General features: G+C 35.1%; 1 protein-coding gene across 4 annotated transcripts; it reads right to left on the minus strand.

Moving 5' to 3' along the window:
• Nucleotides 1-5661: 5661 nt before the first annotated feature.
• Nucleotides 5662-18601, minus strand: NOL (NYC1-like protein). Of its 4 annotated transcripts, none has more exons than XR_016048472.1 (13): nt 18243-18601; nt 15600-15668; nt 15096-15157; nt 14907-14993; nt 13695-13762; nt 13549-13597; nt 11304-11503; nt 9868-9925; nt 8283-8333; nt 8128-8174; nt 7946-7987; nt 6909-7019; nt 5662-5952 (listed from the first exon to the last, which is right to left on the minus strand). XR_016048472.1 is itself a non-coding variant. In XM_020674731.2 (13 exons), exons 1-12 carry the CDS (start codon nt 18523-18525, stop codon nt 6932-6934), a joined length of 990 nt encoding a protein of 329 aa, XP_020530390.1. In that variant the 5' UTR covers nt 18526-18601; the 3' UTR covers nt 5662-5952; nt 6909-6931. The 4 variants fall into 4 exon arrangements, 2 of the variants coding, with proteins under 2 accessions (XP_020530390.1, XP_006856083.3); XM_020674731.2 differs by having other exon boundaries at nt 11418-11503; XM_006856021.4 differs by having other exon boundaries at nt 8128-8178; nt 11418-11503.
• Nucleotides 18602-22851: the final 4250 nt, after the last annotated feature.

Raw genomic sequence — 22851 nt, forward strand, 5'->3', positions numbered from 1 at the left:
AACGAGACAATTTATTTTTGAAAGTATAGAACGAGACAATTTATTTTTGGTCAAATGAGGTTGTAATTAATTTTTGTCGGTAAGTTTTTGACTCAATATGTTATATCTCATACTCAAAGTTCAAAAAAAAAAAAAATCGATTTTTATATGCTCCCTTCCCATCCAACTGTCTAATTTCGATCAAGTGAGCCACATACTATTTGATCTAAATCCGATGCTTTAGAGTATTTTATTTTTATTTTTTTTCTACAAATTGTATGAATATGAAATTTTGTATGTATCATCTTCTCGATGGGGCGCACCTACAAAAAAATATTTTTAAAAATATTTCGATAAAATATAATGCCCAAAATACCTCTTGAAATTTTCAAGGGTATTCTAGTTATTTTATTTTATTGCTTTTATATATATATATATATAGTTTTTACAAATACGAGTTTAATAAAGGAGTGGATGCCCCAAAATTTGGTATCAACACAATTTCTAAAAAAAAAGTCAAATAAAATGGTGTAGAGACGTGACATTATGATTGGGGCCATCTCAACCGTCCATTCATAATGGATGGTTGGACAAAGGGAAGCTATAAGTTTTATGCTGTAGGAGAAGCACAAAAAGTTTGTCCAAAAGAAAATACTCAAACTTCACACTCTAGTCATCTAATTTAACATCTAATGGCTAGGAGTATTTGTGCTTCATTGTGATGATAAATGGTCACGTAGTCTACAACCCCAATATATATTTAGAGGGATCTTTCTGGGCTGAAATTTTATATATTATTTTGTTGATTTGGAAAAGAAAAAGTTTTGCAAGAGTGCATGCTAGTATTTAGTAAACCATTTTTTCCCCACTAACAAAAACAATAAATTACCATTTTCTAACAAGTTACAAAAGAATAATCACAAGAGACTAATCCTAATATTTTTCCAATGCAAAATCATGTTGCTCTTCTAAATTTGAACCAAGCAATTCAAGTTTACCCCACTCTATCTCCCCCCTCATGGTATTTTTTTTTCTCTCAAGAATAAAACAATATGAAGGGATATAACTTGTTTCAAATTAAGGGTGGCAATGGACCCGGACCCGACGGCTAGACCTAACCCAATCCAGGTATGGCCAAAAATTAGACCCAACGGGTCGGGTCCGAGTCCAAGTCCAGGTCCCACATTTCTTAATTTATGGAAATTTATTAGAGTATAGTTAAATACATAGATATTTTAATTTTTAGGTTGGGTCCAATCGGATCATGTCAGGTCCGTATCCAAATTCAAGTACCACATTATATTTTTGGGTCCGAGCCCAAAATCGGGTCCAACATTATATTTTCAGGTCTGGGTCCGGTGACTTCGTGTCAGGGTACGGGCAGACCCGACCCAACCAGATCCGTTGCGACCCCTATTTCAAATCCCCAATATGCTTTCCCTATCTTCCTCGCATGGTCTCTATCCTCTCATAAAAGAAAGATTTAGATTAGAATCTTTCTTCCCCATATTAGCCTAGAATCTTTTGGCCACAATCCCCGAAAGGTTTGATCAAACATATTTGTCAAGCCAAGTCCTTTGTACACTTGTCCCCACCAAGCCCATTTACTAAAATTTGAACTTTTTGTTGGGATTAGTGGGCTTTACCTATTTCTTTGGAGCTTTCTTTCTATTGTTGTTTTAATAAATTTTAATTTTTGTTGGGAGCAGTGAGCTTAGTTTCATATTTGTTTGGAGTTTTCTTTCATTATTACTCTTTATGAGGTTTTGATGTGTCAGTCGATGCACCTGTTTATAGGTAACCCCCATCCAAACACCATTTTAGAGAATGATTTTGGATCTAAAATTATAGAGGGTCGATAATCTCAACCATGGTGATCATGAATTTGGAAAAATAAAGAAATTTTATTTTTTTTGAAAAAATTGGATCTAATTTTGCATTATTCATTATCCTCTGCACCATTTTTTGAACTGTAAAAAAGATGTATCCATGGTAGAATATATTTGCAGTGATTCATAATGTGTTTTATATTCTAGATCAATGAAAAACATGGGTGGACTCAAGAAACTCACAATGAACTATTCCATTTTTCTTTTCTTTTTATTTTTTTTCCTTTTTTCTTGTCTATAAACTCTTGAAGAAGATTTTAGGCGTGTGGTTTGTATAAGGTTGCAACCTTAAGCAATCAAATTAAGGCGCACCTTGAAATTTCACCATAACATATAATTTTTGGTATAAATTTTTTTTAGGATGGCCAAAAAATCTATTTTCATGTCTAATTATAAAATTTAAACTCCAAAGATAATTCATATAAATTGATCAATAAACATATGAAAATCTTGAAAATGGACGGAACAAATAATATGCTGCAAGATGCACTATTTTTTAGACTTGAAATTATTATTATTATTATTATTATTATTATTATTATTATTATTATTATTATTATTATTATTATTATTATTATTATTATTATTATTATTATTATTATTATTATTATTATTATTATTTTCATATTAATACATCTCGATAAAGAGATGATCAAAAAATATTTTTAACATTAAAACAGCCTTTTCTGATGTATTTTTCAAGTAAACCTTAATTCTACATTTTGGAGTTGCAACCTTATATAAAAATTTTCCAAATCTCAATGACAGGGTTTATAATTTCAAAACTTGTTAAAAAGCTTGGCCTTGACATGCTTATTTGTTTTTTCTTTGATAGTGAGGCATATGGCAGTTTTCATTTGGAGGTCTTCACTCAAATGATTCGAATTTGGACGTCTACAACATGTCTTTGATCAAAGACACGAATTGACCTCCATGGATGTTAAATCACTGGTAATGCAATGTTACTTTCAACTGGTTATGAACATTTCATTGAGTCATCCTTCCTTGTCAAGCTCTCCTAGCTCAGCTCTAGAAGGCTCCTTAAGGTCCCGTTTGTCTAGACCTTGGACCACGAAGTCCAAAACAAAAACTATCTTAATGATAACAATAAGTTTGGGGTATTCTTTATTGAAAAAAGTTTATATACGTGTGAGTTTCGAAACAATCAAGTTAAAGCCAACCTCACAAAATTTCACTAGAAGAGGCTGTTTTGATGTCCAAGTATATCATCAAATTGATTATCTTGACCTCAAGATGTATTGGCATGAAAAAAAAATGGATTTCAAAATTTGAAAATAGTGAGTCTTATCATGCATATTTGGACTTTCAATTTTAAAGTTTTCATAATTCAGCTCCATCCACACTATTTTTTAATCTTTAAATTTTTATAATTAAAGATGAAAATATAATTTATGGCTATCACAAAGATTTCTTGTATTGAAACCACACTTCTCGACACCATTTGAAAGTGAAGGTGTGCTTTACTTTGATTGTTAGAGCCTCGGATTTATACAAACCACACCCTTCTTTATTAGGGTACCTTTTCCTTTTTTGTATTTCCCTCCCTCTCTCTCTCATTAAGCTTGGGGCGTTTGGGGTATTCCTTATTAGGGTACCTTTTTTTGTATTCCCACCCCACCCCCTCTCGCTCTCTCTCTCTCTCTTTCCTTTTTTTTTTTTTTTTTTCCTCGTGAGAGTTTTAAAATATTTCACTCTCTCCCTCTCAGTTTCTTTCCTTTTTTTTTTATTTGTGAGAGTTTTAAAATATAGCGATCCACAACATGAATCACCAATCCAAGTGAGATAACGAGGGTGGGAGATCCGTGCGCCCCACCTCCACCTCCACCTCCACCCCGGCAAAAAAAAAAAAACCCTCATAATTGCTCAATATTGTTTATTTTAATATTTTTTTATGACTTCAGCCAATCTTATAGCAGTACTAAGACAAAATATATAAATTGAAATTGCAAGTTTAATAATATTAAGAGTAGATAAATAAGGTAGTAGTTAATATTGATGGTCAGGAAATATTTAAAAGAGAATATTTTAAATATATAAAGTCGATAATCCATGAGAATGGAGAGACCGAGGAAGTTGGTGTGGAGATGTGTTTCTGAATTTTTATATGATCGTCGCCTATCAATAAACTAAAAAGAAAGTTTTATAAAACGTCTGTAAGACCAACCATGTTTACAGGACAGAATGTTTGGTGGTCAAGAAGCAAGATATCCATTAAATGATTGTAGCTGAAATGAGAATATTGAGATGGATAAGTGACAAGACAAGAAATGATATAATCTAAAATAAATACGTCCGAAAAAGCTTAAACGTGGCTCCAATAGGTGATAAGACGAAAAAAAATTGACTTAGATGGGTTGGCTATATGCACATCACCTTAGAACAATACTGGAACATCAATAGAAATAGTGAGAAGGTAAAAAGAACTTATAGTATAATTTAAGATATAGCCCTGGATAGAGCATAATAACAAAATATAATTTGTGTAGCAAACTACAAAATGTTTGGATAAAATAGAGATGACCACAATAAGGATGATGACTCAACCAATCCAGATTGAGTGATCTAAGACTAAGTAACATTCTAAACCGTAGGGTCCCCGAGATTTTTGTGAGGGAGCAAGTTTACATTATGCTCTAGCAGGAGCATTCTATCCACCTCTATCTCACGTGAAAAAACTACTTGGGAAATTTGTTGGATCTCAAATTTTGAAACCCACTCCAGAATCGCGGGATGATAATTTTCATAAGAAAATTCAATTTGAGTTTCGTTTAACGCTCAATTTCGGGTGTCCAAAAATTAGCCAGTCTAGTTCAATTTTAGGGCTTATTTGGATGCCAATTAGTTTTATCTCAACTAAATTATCTTACCTAAATTAATATTATGTTGAAAATATTATTTTTGTTAACTGTTGGGGACATATCTTGTATTATGTTGACCGTCATTTAACTTTATAGTGATTTTCAGTTATTTTTGGCTATTTCTAAATAAAAACATGTAATTTTCAGCAAACTACTTTAATAAAGTAAAAGTACTTTTTTGAAACGGCAAATTTACAAGTAAAACCGCTTATAAGTTCATCTCAAATAATTTTTTGATGGATACTACTTAACAAAAAATAATTATCAAAATTAATTTTATTGAAATAGTGCATTCATAGCTATAAAAAATACATCCAAACATATGCTTAGGGTGTTACTTTTCAAGCTCACATAACGTGCCGTCTGAAGTTTTTCCTTTTCTAAAGCTGGTCGGTAGTTGAAGAGGACAGGTCCCAAACCTTTGGTGTCCTAAAATTCCTTGGGTTCAAATCCCATGGGATCAACGAATTGCTTCAGATATCAAATTACTAAAAGTAATTATAATAAATTTACATCTTTGAAAACATGAATTAATGTTAAGGGATCGCTGCATTTTATAAAACGGTTATCTTTTAGTAAAAGAACATCATAATCATCCATTACCATCAAATGTAAAATTGGACATAAGGGGTCCTCTCATTCTCCCCATGAACTCCAAGAGAAGTTTTATCGAACTTTAAGCACAATCGATGGGACACCCACTGCTGCCAATTCTACATCTGATGAATAGTGATTCTTGTCACCATTGCATACCAAAAATAAATAGTCTTATTGTCCATTTTCCCTAATCTTAATCATGCAAATAACTTTAATCCATGGAAACAAAAGAAATGCTGTAAGGCGTGAAGTCCAAACCCTTGTGTATCTTGTTGCACCCAAGTATACTCTAGATGTAGAAAAACCCATAACTCATGTCAAAGAATGACTTAGATGACTAAGTTTATTCGATCTTCAATCAGTTTGGCTGGTTTTATTTGGTCATTTAGAGAAATTTTCAAACTAAGAAGATCGATACTCAGATTACACTTTGACATGCACAAACGTGGAATTGGTTTTGGACTGGGCTCAACATTTACATAAAATGTGTTGGCCAGTTGCCCAAAATAATTGATATCATGGAAGAAAAACATTTCAAATCCCACAATGCAAACCTCCATTCAATCTTCAAGCAAGTACCTATTTCTCCTAGCACCAAATGCAAGTCTCTGCAACAAAAAGAGAAAAAGTTCAGACTCATAATCAACAACAAAGCAAAACTTAAAAGCACAAAGGTTCCTTGGGGCTACTCCACCCATGTTGACTCGTCCATTCAGGAACCAGTCGCCTATAATGGGACTGTCCATGTCCCAGGCCTCTATATCGACCACTCTTAGAGTACTCAGAACAGGGTGCACAAACACATTCTTTCCATTCTATCAAAGCTCCTGTCAACTAACAACTATATTTTGATAAAAACGAATGTGAAGATCTGAAAGCACAAGAATGCAGAGAGAGGGTTGCAGGGTTTGCCTTCCTTTGAAACCAAGTTTGAGTTTATCTCAAATTTGAGGTTCATGATTTCTTGTAAAATCTCATACCTAAATCCTACTCATAAAAATGTGAACATTACATCAAAATATTGAACACTAGAATCTTAGAATCATACCCAACTACCATAAATCTGAAGTTAAAATAGTATAGAAGTGCAGTTGGAAAAGTTCCCATTATAAGTAAACAGAAAATTCCTGTGTGTATGTAGCAGTGATGGTTTAAATCTGATATTCATCATAACAGAAGGCTTTTGGAGTACGCCATTATCATATCACCAACACCTACTGATGGTGAGAAAATCAGCAAATGCAAAAGCTTGATTCTTGATCGTAGGACATTCATGAAACATGGTTGATCAGTCAACAGATGTACTAGTATACATTTTTTGGTTAGTCCAGCAGGGAATGGACGGATGTACTAATATAATGCTAGAGGTACACACAGCATTTCTTCTCTTCCCATAAACCATTTCCAAAACCCAATTGGATGAATTAATTGCTCATCAATTTGTTTAATTATTCTGAATATTTTCCTATTTTTATGTTTTTTCCTATTTTCCAATTCTTTTTTGGGTAAGCAGTTTTCTGAAATTGATTTCCACTATATACATATTTGAAATAAGCTTTCTTACTGAAAATATCTGTGAGTATGCCTTCAATCCAGTGAGGAAGCGAATATAAGTAGGTCGCATAGTTCCACTGCTAACAACTGATCTAATGCATCGGACCAAATATTCTGCAACCTGCAGTGAAATGATTCAATCATTAAAAAGGAAAGGTCAAAAGGATTTCACCCAAAATATTAACATGGGAGCAACATACTTGAAGAAATTATCTAAAACACAATAAGTACGATAAGGACCTCGAAGGTAATCTGAGCCTCTTATTAAATAGTGATTTCTATGAGTTGAAATTTAGCTCTGGTGACCAAACATCAGAATTATGCATGCAACCAAATGCGAATAGAAGCCAGCATCACAACAACCAGAAGCAGTCCAAATTGTGAATAACTTATTCCTCTAATCCACAATAATCATTATCTCCTATCATCTTAGAAGCCATCTAAACATCAATGGCAATTCAAGATCCAATGTGCAGTACATTCAGTACATAAAATAGCCAAAAAGTCTTTTTTATTGTAGAAATTTTTCATTAATAGAAATAAATGGTTTATGTCATAATAGAAGGACCTAAAGTTAAAATGCAGCAACGAAATCAAAAAGTCACAGGGATAGCAAGATCTAGAAGGAGAGAGAAAGTTAGAGGGATGGATGGAGGAGGGAGATGAGTGTGTCGTGTAAGGAGGAAGAGAGGTGAGTAGGGTCACAGTTGTTTCTCTATGACCACCACGTCCCACTTACACACTTTTATATTAATAATATAAGTTTCCCTTTATGCAAGGGAAAAGACAAAATAAGTCCCAAAGGACTTCAATACAAGAACAAACAAATATAAATCTAATTATTCTCAACACTGAGCCTACATAAACAACTAAAAACAATCAAACATAACACTGCCCCTTCCCTTTTAACATTTGACAATACTAGAGTCCCACTACTTCTGAATATTTGTCATCAAATTTTATATTGATAATAAAAGACATTAGAGTACTTTTGCAAATACAGCGGCCAAAGAAATATAACAATAGAAAGGTCTTAAGAGTTGTCACCACTTCTGCTGGTTCCGCAAGAACATTGACGAAAAATTTTGCCTGCAATTCAAGCATGAAAAACACCCTAACTCATATCACTACTCAATCATAATACAGAAACATTTTAAAAGAGGACTACAAAGAAAAAGAATGTGTCATTGAAAAAAATCGAAAGAAAAATCAGGTGTCTTAGGTACCACCTGTTTTGTAAGCGCCCCAGACATGAGAAGCTCTGTGGTAACCATGCCTGGCTACAAGACCACAAAATCATATAAATAAGTCACCATTTAAAACTCAAAAAGAAAAAAGCGGACTAAAATAATGGCAACCTCAAAAATAATAACTACATTCATACCGATAAGTTATGCACCATAACATTCTTAACCTCATTCATTCGTAGTTCAGCCTAGTACACACCAGCATAACAGTTTAATTAGTGACAGGCCAGTCTAAACATCAGCAATAAATCTATGCTTCAAAGAAACAACAAACAATCATAATCTTTCGCAACTTTGCTAGGATAAGCAGCACATAAGACGAGGAAACTGGTATTCAGAGCGGAACATCCAGTATTCAGAGCGGAACATCCAGTATTCAGAGCAGAACATCCACAACAGACCGTATTTCGCTTTATTATCAAGTCATCTAATTAGATCCATTTAAGTACCATTTTTCAAACAAATTGTTAAAAAAAGAAAAAATTATACGTGATTGGCAAGTATGGCATGACTTGCAACCAAGGGTAAGAGACTTAGAGCTCCTCCAACACACTGGGCTACATGGAGGGCCCCAAATTTAGCGAAAGAACAAATAAAGCAAAATGGCCCCTGGCATTTTCCTTCCCATGACATTGAAAACTTTTCAGATCAACAGGAGTATTTGCTGATACTATAAGGCTCACTAAATACAATTAAATTTTTTATGTTTTAGGAACTTAGTGGTAGAATAGCTACATTTCTTGAATTGCATTTAATTTTGCCACCGAGATGCTCTAATATATATATATTTTCTTTTGCTATTGCTGATTTTATTCCTTAGAAAAAGAAAAGTAAAGACACTAACATAACTTGATACATTAAATCCATGTGTCATGACTTGCCGGAGTCCACTCAACTTGGACGAGTAACTAGGCCTCACCCTATGGGTGATGCCGAGTTTCCCTAGATTGTGTGTAAAACTAGGGAACATAAAAATATTCAAAAAATTCAAAAAAAAAATTGTAAAAATTGTGAGATTGTTCTATACTTTTTTTGTATGTGATTAGATGTTTTTGTCAAAGATTGGCGAGTTTTTTGCCATAATATCTATTTTTATATCTTCCCTTTTCTTGATTTTTTTAAATAACCCGAGGTGTAAATCAGTTTTTTTAGAAATCCGTTTTTTCTTCACTTTTTAACCTTATTTTAACTCTTTAAAGTTAATTTTGGTTTTATTTTACTTTCACAAACTTTTTTTACTTTTTGGAAATTTTTCTTTCTTTTTTTCCTAATTTATTTAAGGCTTTTCATGCCCTGTGTACGACTCAGCTGAGGGGGGAGTCCCCTGGCCGAGGCGAGTCTCAGCACATCGCCCTAGATAAACAACAAACTGTGTCCAACAACACAACACGGAAGTCGAGAGCAAGAGTGAGACAACACTCCAAACATAGGACATATAGATAGAACTGAAGAGCATTCCCCAAGCAATTCCTTGTTCAGAATTGGGTTTATTTGCATCAACAATTTTTAGTCAGTGGTTCTCTCAATCTTTGTGTTACACTTTCCTTTAACTGATAAAATCGTTGATCAAAAAGGGCAAAAGAAAAGAAACCAACAGTACTTGACAGATTAAAGAAACAATTAACTTTGTCTAACAAAAGCACTCCAAAATAAAAAATGCAATATGCACGAGCATGTTTCTATAAGAACAGCATAGCATCTTCTAAATTTGATGAAATTTACCTGTAACGACTTTGTCAAATGCACCACACTGCGTTTCGTTGCCCCATATGCTGCAAATCTAAAGTGCATAATAAAGCATGAATTATTATAAAAGAAATGAATAATTGTAAAACTCTTTATTGATAACTGTTCAACTCGATCATAAATATGACAATATAAATGTTTACCATCAACTATAGAGATGCCTTCAAGGAAAGAAATCTGAGCCCATTTGCCTCGATGGAATTACTATAACTCAACTACTGTGTTGAAATGTAATTTAGCTAGATAAAAACCAACTTCTAGCAGAAATGATAATTCTAAGGGTAAAATCACAAGCAAAAACTTTGATGCACTGCAATAAGAAAAAGGAAATACAATAAATGTGTATTTATCTCACATTTGTCTAGGTGAACAATCCTCGATAATTACCAGCCAGCTTCTTCAAGTATCTCATTAAAAAAGCTAGCGCTTTCAAATTCTGGCATACTTCTACGTTGACTGAATTTATGTTACTTTTCGGATGAACCATACACTCAAATGCGTAAATATAGCTCTGAGAACACATGTTGAATGACTAGCCAATAGGATAACTAATAGGTTAGCAATACTTTTTAGGTGCCTAACTAGAGAAAAAAACGGAAGGCATGTGTAGGCTCATGTAGAAAAATTAAGAAACTCTCTGGGTACGATTAAGACAGATAGATCAAATTTTGCTAAGTTACATAGAATTTTAAAGAATTTGATCCATGAACATTGAGAGAAATGTCCTACTCATAAACTAATAATACTACACAAATGACTGAGCAAACTTGCTCTTGGCAAAAATTTAGGATTTCTCTCAATGGGACAAGGATCCACTAGTCCCAGAGGGTGTACAAAGCAAAATGGAAAAAAAAAGAAAATAAAAATGTTCAAACACAAAATAAATAATCTCCTACTTCGATTAATGCATGATTGCATTTCACAACAAAAAGGTTAGCCAATTGAACATATTGACCAGATAAAGTCAAATATACACATATTGACTGGATAAAGTCAAATATACACAGTAGTCATGCTAAATCCATCAGGGACGATATCCAATAAGACCATTTAATTTTTGTACAAGAGGGTCACAATCAGCCCCAGTTGTCTGATGTGAAGTCAGATGGTTGAGGACATGACATTAGCTGAGCACAAAGTCTGACAAAATATTTCTCAAACATTGTGCAAAAAAAGTGAACCTCATCCACCTGATTTCACATATGACTGGTAGGGGTAATAGTGATCTGCTTGTGCAGAAAGTATACGGCCTTATAATATACAATATCAATTCATTAAGTGATATTAAAGGCCTTTATAGTTAATAGAAGACAATAAAATTTCACCCTTCCAATAAAACATGATCCATTAAGTCTATTTTGCAAGTAAACCAAATCCAATCGGATAACATGGTATACCATTTGCAAGCTTACAAGATAAAGCAACGGTAGTCCTCATTAAACTTCAGAAGAAAATGCCTTGGTCACAAATAATACAAATTCGACAGTTGAACATTCGAAACTGCAGTTGATTAGAGCTTATCATACCGAGGCGTTGGCCTTCCATCAGAACCAGCACCATCAATATTGAAAATATGACCCCCTCGAGGTTGGCTGGACATCATCTTTATAGCCTGTAGTTTAACATTATATTATTTGAAGCAGTAAATAATCTCTTATCAGATGCAGAAAAGAAACAAAAATAGAAGGAGACACGGGATATATACATTAAATCAGAAAAAAGAATCTCCTACTCAAGAGCACCTTGTAGTAGACAGGGTCCCCATAGTACAACCCCAAAAAGAAAAGAAGGAAAAAGAAAAAGCTTGCTGAATGGTTCACTGTACCTGTTCGTCTCTAAATTTTGGTAAAAAGGTAGCTGTTACCTCCTTAGGCCTAAGATACTAAACTGACAAGATGCCAAGGTCCTCTAACTGCACTACGTAGTGGTCCAGATCCAATCTAAGCTTGCTTCCATCCCCCTGAACCTAATCAATTTGCCTCATGTTCCCATCCATTCCCTTATCTTCCCTCCCCATGGAGTCCCCGAAAGAAAAACTTGCTTCCTTCCTTGGAATTATAAACCTCCCCTAGTATCCATTTAAATACCAATGTGCCAAAACAAACTACTAGCATTTTGCAAATCATAAAACTATCTTTTGGGGATACTTTAGCGGAAGGAAGCCGACCCCAAATAATTGGGATAAGGCTTGGATGATGACGATGATGATGGCAGTTTAGTGGTAGGAATCAAGCTTGAGATCTAGCATTGCTAACCTCAACTGCTAACAACGCAGGCCCAGGCCTGATTCCTGCAAATCATAAACTAATCCAAATGGAAACCTATACCATCAGTCCCTCAACACTAAACATCCACTCCATCACCACTTCCACCGACCATTGGATTCCTATATAGAAGACAGAATAAAATAAGCAAGCTCGCCAAGGAAGAGTAATTAAGAGTGATCCTACAACAGCCAACACCCTTTTGGGTTCCCTTTAAAATGGCTGGGATCGCCAGCATACCAAAGAAAAAAAAGAAAAAAAGAAAGAAAGAAAGAAAGAAAGAAAAGACAGGACAGTGGAAATTTGGAAGAACCACCAGCTTGAACCTTAGCCACACAGATATCTTAAATGACCACAATCCAGTTCAGCTAGACAGCTTTCCTACCTCAATAGCCAACAGAGAAAAAAAAAAAAAAAAAAAAAGGAAGAAAAAAAAAAACAATACAATCTGAAACTGTAAATCAAGTATGCAGAACAAATTTTGAAAGGAAGGCTCCCAACTGAATGGTTGCTGCCTTACTGTGATACAATGTGCATTCAAGAGATGTCCATCTCTAAGAATCCATGTGTTCCACATTTGTACAGACACTGATTCTAGCTTGTGGTGGGGGTTTACTACCTCACAAGAGGGTGGAGCAAAGACTGCCTTTAGACCAATGTGCAGGACACGGGAGAAATAAGTAACAAATACAATGCGGAGGTTTCTCCACTCTCTCCACATGATCAGCTCTCCTTCATTCTAATATGTATATACCATTTTGTAGCTTGTATGTGTTGCGTGTATAGAAAGAGAGGGTGGGGGTAAGCCACGAGAAAACCCTACTCTTGGTGGACCATTTATGTCTTTCGAGGCATGTCCATCAGGCTGTTACCAAGGGATACATCTTTTTGAAATTGGTGGCTGCCGGGTATTGTCATTTTTCATATATTTCCTATTTTATAGGTTGTTAGTATTATTGATATTCATTGATATACACATTCCTGAATTGCAGCTCACTTTTTCCAGTGAATGGATTTATAATGAACAACTATTCAAGTTCCAATTAGGGCATTGGGGGTTAGGGAAAGAAAACTGGAAATGCGAACTCTCAAAAAATTCAGTTATCCAAGAAAGAAAAAAGAAAAAAGTTCTAAAAAGATTAAGATGATCATAGCTGTGTTTGGTTTTTTGTAAAGTTTCCTGGTTGGTTTTAAGCTGCTATGCTTGCAGGGGTTTGGTGGCCCATCTGTTTTTATTATGTAGGTCAGGCAAGACGCAAGTTCCCTTGGCATGTGAGGAAAATTTATTAAGCTGCTATGCTTGCAGGGGTTTTTGTGGGCCACCACAAAAGTATACAAAGAAATCACCATCATATTCTATCAAGATCACTAACAAGCCAAATGACAGATTTACCTCTCTACAACAGATCATCAATCCAAGTGTATTTGTGGTGACAACTTCCCTGCAAAAGAAATATGATTTCAGAAACATGAAGCAGAGAATCTTTTTAAGCATATCAAATAACGTAAAAAGAAAAATCAGGAATCACAAAGACGTACATAAGATCTTCATCACTGGTCTCTGTCAGTGGCTTGTAGCTGTATGCATTTGATCCTGCATTATTTATCTGTTCTCTTTTCCCAATTGACATTCAAAAAATTAGAGGTGGGCAATGAAAAATATTTAAACAGTCATTTTCTTTACTTTAGATAACAAGTTGTAAGTAGGCTGTTAGCTAATAATGAAACTATGAAAATGAGATTACTTCCAAATAATACAAGAGATATTAAGATAAGAATAAAGAACATCTATAATATGCAATTGGAGGTACACAAAAATTACAATGCAACTCTTCAAGCAATGCTGAGATAACTTAGGGTATGGAAGCACGATATTCCTTACAAGAAAAAGTAAAATGATTTAATCATATTGGTAATTTAGCATATTGCATCCTGCATATGTCTGAAAAAATGTTCTGGAAAGTGCTTGAGCTATCCAAATTGTTCATAACAAATAGGAACTTAAGGGTATGAATTGTGAGAAGTGCTTCTTGGTTTGTTGAAATTGCTCACAAAAGTACAGTCATATGTATGTATCTAAGGAATTTGGAAACGCCTGTATACAGTTCTTGCCTTTTTGTTTGAAAAAGAAAGTGCTTATTCAACTAGAATCCCATCTCTCCACCCTTTCTAAATTACAGACAGCATGTCATGTCTCAGAGGCCATTTTTAAGGTCGGCATTTCTAATGCATTTGTGTCAGATTGACACATGTCTGCATCTTAGTAACAGGCATAGACCAACATGTAGCCAGTAAGATATTGCCAACAGTATAATATTTTGCCAACATATTCACAGGTGAAAGGAACAATTATAATCCCCATAAAATAGACAAGGCTCTAAGAAACAATGCGGAAAACTAAAAAAGAAAAAATGTTGATCCAGTGTTACTGATAATGAACAGGCAAACAATCACTGTGTAACCCACTTGAATGAACGATATCCAATGGAAATTATAACATGAGGGCAATTAATTCTACACGAATCCTAGGTTTTTTTTTTTTTTTCCCCTCTAAAAATATAAGATTCACATATATTATCGCAAACCTCGCATTTCATTATAACTGAAAAGTCAAAGCCACTTCTCCGAAGAAGAAAATTGATGCGTGGAATTTGTAGAGGGGTTCCAATTGAATCACATATGATGATGTCAACACACATTTCCAAATATATATAAAAGATAAATAATGAAAAAAATACTTATTCTACATACCCATATATCTATGTGTTTCAACTTGTCACGAGCAAATTCAACCAATGCTTTGACATCATTCCCTTGGCGAACATCACAGGCTGTGCCCTGAAATATTGAGAAAACATCCATAGGAAACCATTTCAGGGTGAGACTTCAACAAAAGTCCATTTAAAAGATTTGAAAAATGAAAAGTTACAGCATAGGTACCCACACATGCTGCTCCCCAAATTCCTCTCTTAATTTAATTACTACGTCATTTACACGATCAACTGTAAATGGATGTTCAGTCACATATGAGTACACAGCCTTTTTCAGACCAAAGTCAGATGCATAATTCTATCCTTCAAACATAATTCTTGTGGTGATAAATTCTCACATCATAAAAATGAAATAAAATAATTAAAAAACAAAGAGAAGATATTTCTTCTTTTTGAATGTTAACTTGAGACCTGGTGAGGGTGGAACACTAGACACCCTGTTGTGGCACCAGCAGACCTAACCACGTCTGCCTAAGCCCACTCTCAAAGAGAAGAACTTGTAACAGACACAATGTGAAAATAATATAGAACACAGTTCTACTCTCAATACAACAGTTGTATGGGTGCCTTTCATACTAGGCAACAATAAATCCCATCTTATTATTGTTACATGACTATGACTCTACAGGTATTCAGATTTAAATGTTCAGATAAGAAAAGTCGGAGAACATACCAGTTCTTGAACAGATTATGACATTATCGCCTGCTTTTAAGAATTCTTTAGCAAGTGCATATCCAATTCCTGTGCAAAATCACACCTCATGGATCATAAGAAAGCAATAACAAGAAAGAAAAAAGAGGCACATTAAAACCTAATACAGTTGCATGCGTCCATAATAGCTGTAAACAAAAGATAACGACTAGCACTGCATACATTTGAATCCATAAAGATAATTACATAGACGAGAAGTTTAATAATAAAAGTGGCCCATGCTATAACATAATTCTATGACATGAAACAAGATAAAAACCGAAAAAATTTGAGATGCCAACAATTACAAAAATTTGGGCAAAGAGGTAATAAGCCAAGTGGAGAGATATGTATTAAATAATCTAAAAGATACTCACGAAATGAAAAACACTTCTTGGGCACCTACTTTAAGGACAAAAGGGGATAAGAATGAAGATAGTAGGGGCACAAATCAGGTCGGATCGATCCCAACTAGGTTCAGGTTTGGACCTTGCAGTGGACCAGCAAGTCAAGTCTGGGTTCAACAGACCAGGACCTGATAGGGTCCAATTCCAGGTCCAAGCCGGGATTGACAGGAACACGCATACCAGTGTGTGCGCACAGACACATATATGGAGAAGGCTTAAAAACGGCTATGAGCGACCTGCACGGTTCAGAGCGTGCCTTAGGGCACGTTTGGTACACATGAAAATAGTTCCGTGAAAGTATTTTCACATGAAAAGAACTAAACCACGTGATTTGGTGTGGGAGTTTTTTGCATGAAGATACTTCCATGGAAGTATGTTCACGCATACCAAATGGGCCTTATCGTGTGTATGTGTGTAGATTTATCCCAAAAGATTTTATACTCCCAAGAGATATATTGTCCATCTACTCCCTAGGGCAAAATTCATGCTAGGAATAATTTTTAGATCGCACATTTTGGGGATGTAATCTCTAGGACCCAGCAACCAACCTCAGAGGAAAAAAAATTTATTGACATCCAAGATTGCACAGGAACCCTCCAATTCTTGGGGGGGGAAATCTAGATGTTCAAAAACTCAAAATTCAAAATTTTAATTTAAAATAATCATCTAGTGATACTTAGATGGATCCCAAAATTTCATCATCATCATCATCATCCGAGCCTTATCCCAACTATTGGGGGTTGGCTACATAAATCCTATTATGTCATTCAACTATATCAAGGGTCATACCCTCGGTCAGAACATAAGTCAACATATCTCTTCTCACAACTTTCATCCACGTCTTTTTGTGCCGTCCCAAAATTTTCAAATAAAAAAAATCCTCCCAAGCAGCTATTTTGCCCAAAAGAGTTGTTGTACAAGATGCGCTTGCGAGAGCAGGCCATATGTGCTATATATATATAGGTGTGGCACGAATAGGTGATAAGATCAGACAATGCTAACTTAAGTGGGCTAGCCATGTGTGTTGCAGACCCAATACAGCACCTGTTAGGAGATGCGAGCTAGTTCAAGTAGAAGGCTCAAAAAGGGTATGGGGTAGGCCTAAAAGGACATGGTTGGAAGTAGCAAGAAAAGATATGAGGACTTATGGCCTTACTGAGAGTATGACCCTTAATAGAGCAGAATCGCAGACCAAGATTTGTGTAGCCGATCCCAATTAGTTCAGAAAAAACTTTAACGATGATGGTGATGATATATATAAACTACGTGCATGTTATCAAACCAGCGAAAAGAAGCAAGAAAACGGATGCACATCAGCGCAGTGGCTTTCGCGCTAGCCGTTGGTTGTTGCTTTTGAGCTGTAGTTTGTTGGATGAAGAGAGGCACATATATTGTGACTGGGTGAGGCTCATGCACCATAAAAATTCCAGCTCAATCCAATTATTAAAAGAAAAATAAAATTAATTTACTAACACACTCCCAACCATCCGATCAAGATCGGATGGTTGGGAGCTATGAGCAAACTAGTGTAGCAGTTGGGTCCGGCATTTTTAAGCCTTTTCAACATGTGCAGACACACTATATGGCCAGGACCAGCCGTGGCCATGCCAGTCCACTGAATCAAGCTCAGACCCTGCCATGTATCGATCTGCTTGCATCCCTAGAAGATAGTACTAAGAAATGCTAATTTGGTACAAATAAATTAAGAGCTTAAACCTATTTCATGCACTATTGACAGAAGTGAAAAATGAAACACAACAACTAAAATCAATTTAAAGCTATAATTAGAAGTGAGAATATAAGAACTAACTGTCTTTTTTTTTGGCAATGTTAGAATTGTTTTTAAAATATCAATTGTATTTTTTTATTTCAAAATAAGAGTTCATCTTTAACCATGCTAGAAGTTTTTATCTTGAAAAATGAAAACCCTTACCCTGACATTGATATTTGGCAGGAGGGAAAAAAAAAAACTCACAAATTAAGAAACAATATCACAAAAATAAATAATTTAAAAAAATATAGATAGCATCTTGAGCCATCAATTTTCCTTCCAAATCTAGCAGAATGAAACACCATGACAAAACTTAGCAGAATAAAATATATCACAACCAAATTAAAATCATGTTAAATCAAAATCATATATCCATTGCATTATTAGTAACCCAGGATTTTTTCCATTCTAAATGTAGCTACAAAGTTCACAGAGAACACCACTGACCTTTGCTTGAGCCAGTGACGAGCACATTGTAAGGAGGAACCATGGGCTCCTTCTCTGACCGCGCCTCTGCTCTGGCAACATGAAATGATAGGGTTTTCTGCACTGGCTTCACCCTCCGCAAATTTGAAGCATCACGATTCATCCATGGCTTTTGGCGGGAGGAAATGGTGGGAAGACAGATAATTCCGCAGAAATGGCGGGAAAAAACAGTATTCAAAGTAGGAGAGAGGGGCCTTCTGGTGGTGGAAGGGGCAGGAGCTAGTGAGAGAAAGAGAGAAGCCATGAGAGAGAGAGAGAGAGAGAGAGAGAGAAAGCGAGTGAAAAATGGACGAAATATTTCCTGCTAGCGTGAAGCGAGAGAATGGATAGAGGGGGAACGCGAAAATGAATATGGAGAGATAGTGTCGATGAAATGAGCGGCTAAGATCCACTGGGGCATGGGTCCATTTGTGCTCCTAGAAATCTATGGCAATGGTGCCATCGCTGGGAATGATCTATGGTGGACATCTCTATTTCTCCATCACCGCCCATTTACTGGATTGGATGGTAAAAGACACTCATTACCATAATTCTTAAGAAAAATTCCATGCAACCCCACCAAAAAGATCCTTCATACATAACCACTTTGGATATCGAAAATTTTTCATACATAACCACTTTGGATATCGAAAATTTTGATGATGGCTCTAAAATCAATTTTCAATACCAAATATGAAATTTGAAACTAAAAAAGTGATATAAATTTTGTGGATACATGAATACTTATTTTTAGGGCAAAATAGATGGTCTAGATAAAGTATTATAATATATTATTTTTAGAGCATGAAATCTTAATTTTGTTCATACCTACTATATTCGAGGTTAAAATGATCGATTTGAAGGTTTCCAACACCAGAAGTTGCAATTTTTGTTGAATTTGTTGAACTTTGAGATGAGGCTTTACTTAATTTGATGGAATGCAGTTTTGTCAAAACATTTTCATTAAAATTTAGTACTCCCTAATAAATTTTCTTTCATACCAAATTCTCTTTTTTTTGACAAGGTTACATCGGAATGGAGCCTGAGACGTAGTACTATAAAATCACAGTTGCTGCAGTGTTGACCTAAGCCCGACTACTCTTTCACACCAAATCCTTTGACACTGTTTTTCTTTGCATCTACCCCGAATTGATAGTTTTTAGGTAAGTCTGGCCAAAATGACTACAAGTCATTCGGTACTAGTGCTAAATCTACCTTGAGTAAAAATATGACCGAAGTTGCTTAAGCACTTGGAGTGTGGAACTGATCTCAGGTAACTTACTTGGGTCGGTTTGTCACTCCAAGTGTAGAATTTTATTTTCTTTTTCTTTCTTTTTTTGGAGACACAGGATCAGCACTTGGAGTGTCACTATAATAAATGTCGAACCGACTTCCTATCATTTTTTTTTTTTTTTTTCTTCTGCTTTTTTCCTACGGTCGGTTTGGCACTCCAAATGTCTAACTGACTTGCAGTTATTTTTGTCCTAAATTGTTTAAAAATTTGACAGTAGGGTAGTTGGAAAGAAAAATAGGACCACGAGATTTAACGTGAAACAAATTTGAGTAGGATTTAAGTGCACATCTGTCCCCTAATGAGGGTAAGATCATGTGAGAGGGCTTTTGGCGGTTTATTCTTATAGAGAAATAGTTTATCCATTATATATACGAAGTCACAATTCTACACATATTAAGCTATTTAAGGGTTCATTAGACCTACTGGGTTGTGTTGTAACATGGCTTAGGGTAGGTGACCTAGAGTGAGACATAGAGTTTATGTATTCTACATGAGGTCACATGTTGTTCATAAGGGTAGGACCTTATTATCAGATATGGCATGGGGTAGATAAATTATGGAGAGTTTAAAGCGAGTCAGGTTGAATAATTAAAAGAAAAAAGTTCATATAAGGTGTCTACTTCTTACTTCTTCTTTTTTTTTTTTTTTTACAAAATATAAGGTGTCTACCTTATAATGTAGAAATAAGTTGCACCTTATGAAGCCATCAAAAAATGTTGTTTTGACGTCAATAAACTCTTTAATTGATTATCTTGACCCTGATATGCCTAGATATGAAAGAAAAAATCGATTTGGAGTTTTAAAAATAGTTTATCTTGTTAAATATTATGTAGACTGTTCACTTTCAATACTATTGAGTGCTTATAGATTTGATCTACACTATTTTTAGAATTTGAAATTTTATAATTAGGGATGAAAATAAATGATTAAGTCATCATGAGGTTTTCGCTACCGGAACTACATATTTGGGCAAATTTTAAGATGTATTTTACACTGTACAGTATAATTTTTAGTTCTGAGCATCCAAAAATTAGATGATCTCTATGCAATATTAAGAAACTAATTTTCAGGCACCCGGACATGTTTGAATTTTATTATTTTTTAATTTAGATTGGTAGGTAGGTAGAAGTATCTACATCGCAAATTTTAATTTAGGGTCGCAAAAATACTCCTCAATAGGGTTTTACCTACGGTTGGCCATGGCCCAGGAGGGAACGCAACCCAGGTTTCTATAGGGAAAAAAAGGCATGGTCTGGCCAGCCCGGGCCTGCCTATCATGGCCCAGCTCTTGGGCCGTGGTGACCTAGCCCTAGCCCGTGTTAGCTTGTCCCCGGCCTGACTCTTGGGACAGATTTTGTGGCCTGGGCTATAGTTTGTTAGAGTTGGATCAACCGGGCCAATGGTTGACCACCCAGCCCATTGCTAAGGCTCACACGGGAGCATATAAGCTCTTGACTTATCTTTCAAACTTAGTTTTCATGGACTCTGGACACGAGGGGAATGAACCCATGCTCCTCCTTGTTGGGACCACTTTGCTTACCAAACAATCCATTAACACCATACAAGCGTGCACCCATTGATCCCATCGTCCAATTCCTGGGGACCTTCCTATTACATAGGATAAAGACCTTACATAGGCCATGACAAAGGACTTCAATCTCTAACTTTCCACATTGAATGCCCTACATTCTATGATCCTAGGGGAACATACAACCACATATTTCTTTCCTCTGATAATATCATAGGACCCAAAATTTTGACGAACCTCCTCAAACCAGCCAAATAGGGGTGGCAATGGACCTAGCCCGACGATCGGACCCAACCCAGGTCAAGTCTGGGTCTGGGTCCGGGTCCAGGTCCAAATATAGGATCCAAATACTAATCGGGTATGGGTCCGGATCCCTAAGGACCCAACTCGGATAGTATTTCTATTTAAATAATATTTAATGTATGATATTTTACTAATATTTAATTGATATTTAAATAAATATAATTATATATTTAAATTATAATATTTAAGTAATACATGTATACATTTGACATGATATTTAAACTTGTTTTTTTTTTGGTTGGGTCCTAGTCCAGTCGAGTCCGGGTCCTGGTCTAGGTCTGGCCGGACCCGACCCGACCCGACCCGTTGCCACCCCCACAGCCGATCAATCTCTAACAAAACAAAAGAAAAAGGAAAAAGAAAAAATTATCGGTGCATTCAATTTAAGGCATCATATGGTTGAATATGGTTCATTTAATTTTCAGACAGACAAATCCAAATGTTTAGAACAAATCAAATTCCTTTCTCTGAAAATACCATTCAATTATTTTAAGGCCCAGTTTAGGAAGGAGGAATCCTAACCCTGGATTATCAAAATCCACATTTGCTACCTTTTCAATGTTTAAAACTCGTCAAATCTTGGAGTTTGAAAATTCAAGATTCTTGATCTCCTCCTGCCCAACCGAGCAATGATCTTAAATTTTAAAATTGTGAACATGCTCCTAACTTGATCTTTTGCATGAGGAATAAGTTTATAGTATAATCCCACTGGAGCATGCTGTATGTGTGCTTAAAGATTATCAAATGATTAAGTGTCTCATATGAAAAAAGTTTCTATATGGTATCAACCTTACATCATATTAGAAATCCATCAGTAAAGGATTTTTCGTTGTCCAAAAACTCTAAAATAAATCTTTTGGAACTTGAGATGTATAGATATAAAAAAATTTATTTTAAGTCTTAAAACTAGTGAATCTTTTGACACATTATCTAGACCATTCATTTTCAAACTTTTTAAATATTTATAAATCTTTTCAATTTACACCGTAAGCTTTAAATTTCATAACTAATGGAAAAATAAATTTTTAAACTATCATTATAATCTTCGTCATCATAACTACATCTTTAAGCGAGATTTAGAGATGCCTCTTACTTTGACTACTTAAGTTTCGCACCTTATAAAAACAATACCCTTTGATTACAGGGAGTCGTTGGGTTTCGATGCACTTAGTACAACATTAGTCAGCATCATTTTGCTTAAAGCATGACTTAAATAAATAAATAACCGAAGGAGAGAACTCTTGTCTTTTTCAAGAAGTGATTAGTTGGATTTTAGATTCGAAATAACAATTTTTTTTAAAAAAAAATGAAATATACTTGCAGTGCATCATTGATTAAAAAAACAAGAAGGGGGAGTGATTTTATATCACCATGACATTGTAATATGAAAAAACCACACAATTTTTTTAAGAAAATGAAATATACTTGAGGTGCATCATTGTCTAAAAAAACAAAAAGAGGAGTGA

The sequence above is a fragment of the Amborella trichopoda genome, chromosome 13 (genome assembly GCF_054954075.1).
Source record: "Amborella trichopoda isolate Santa Cruz 75 chromosome 13, AtrichopodaSantaCruz75HAP2 v2.0, whole genome shotgun sequence".
In the NCBI taxonomy this organism is placed as follows: Eukaryota; Viridiplantae; Streptophyta; class Magnoliopsida; order Amborellales; family Amborellaceae; genus Amborella; species Amborella trichopoda.

Coding starts and splice junctions, on each gene's coding strand:
- NOL (XM_006856021.4), bottom strand. CDS start 18,525: ATGGCTTCTCTCTTTCTCTCACTAGCTCCTGCCCCTTCCACCACCAGA. Junction 14,994..15,095: donor TTGGGGAGCAGCATGTGTGG/GTACCTATGCTG, acceptor TCAATATTTCAG/GGCACAGCCTGTGATGTTCG. Junction 7,020..7,945: donor TTGCGGAACCAGCAGAAGTG/GTGACAACTCTT, acceptor ATTTCACTGCAG/GTTGCAGAATATTTGGTCCG.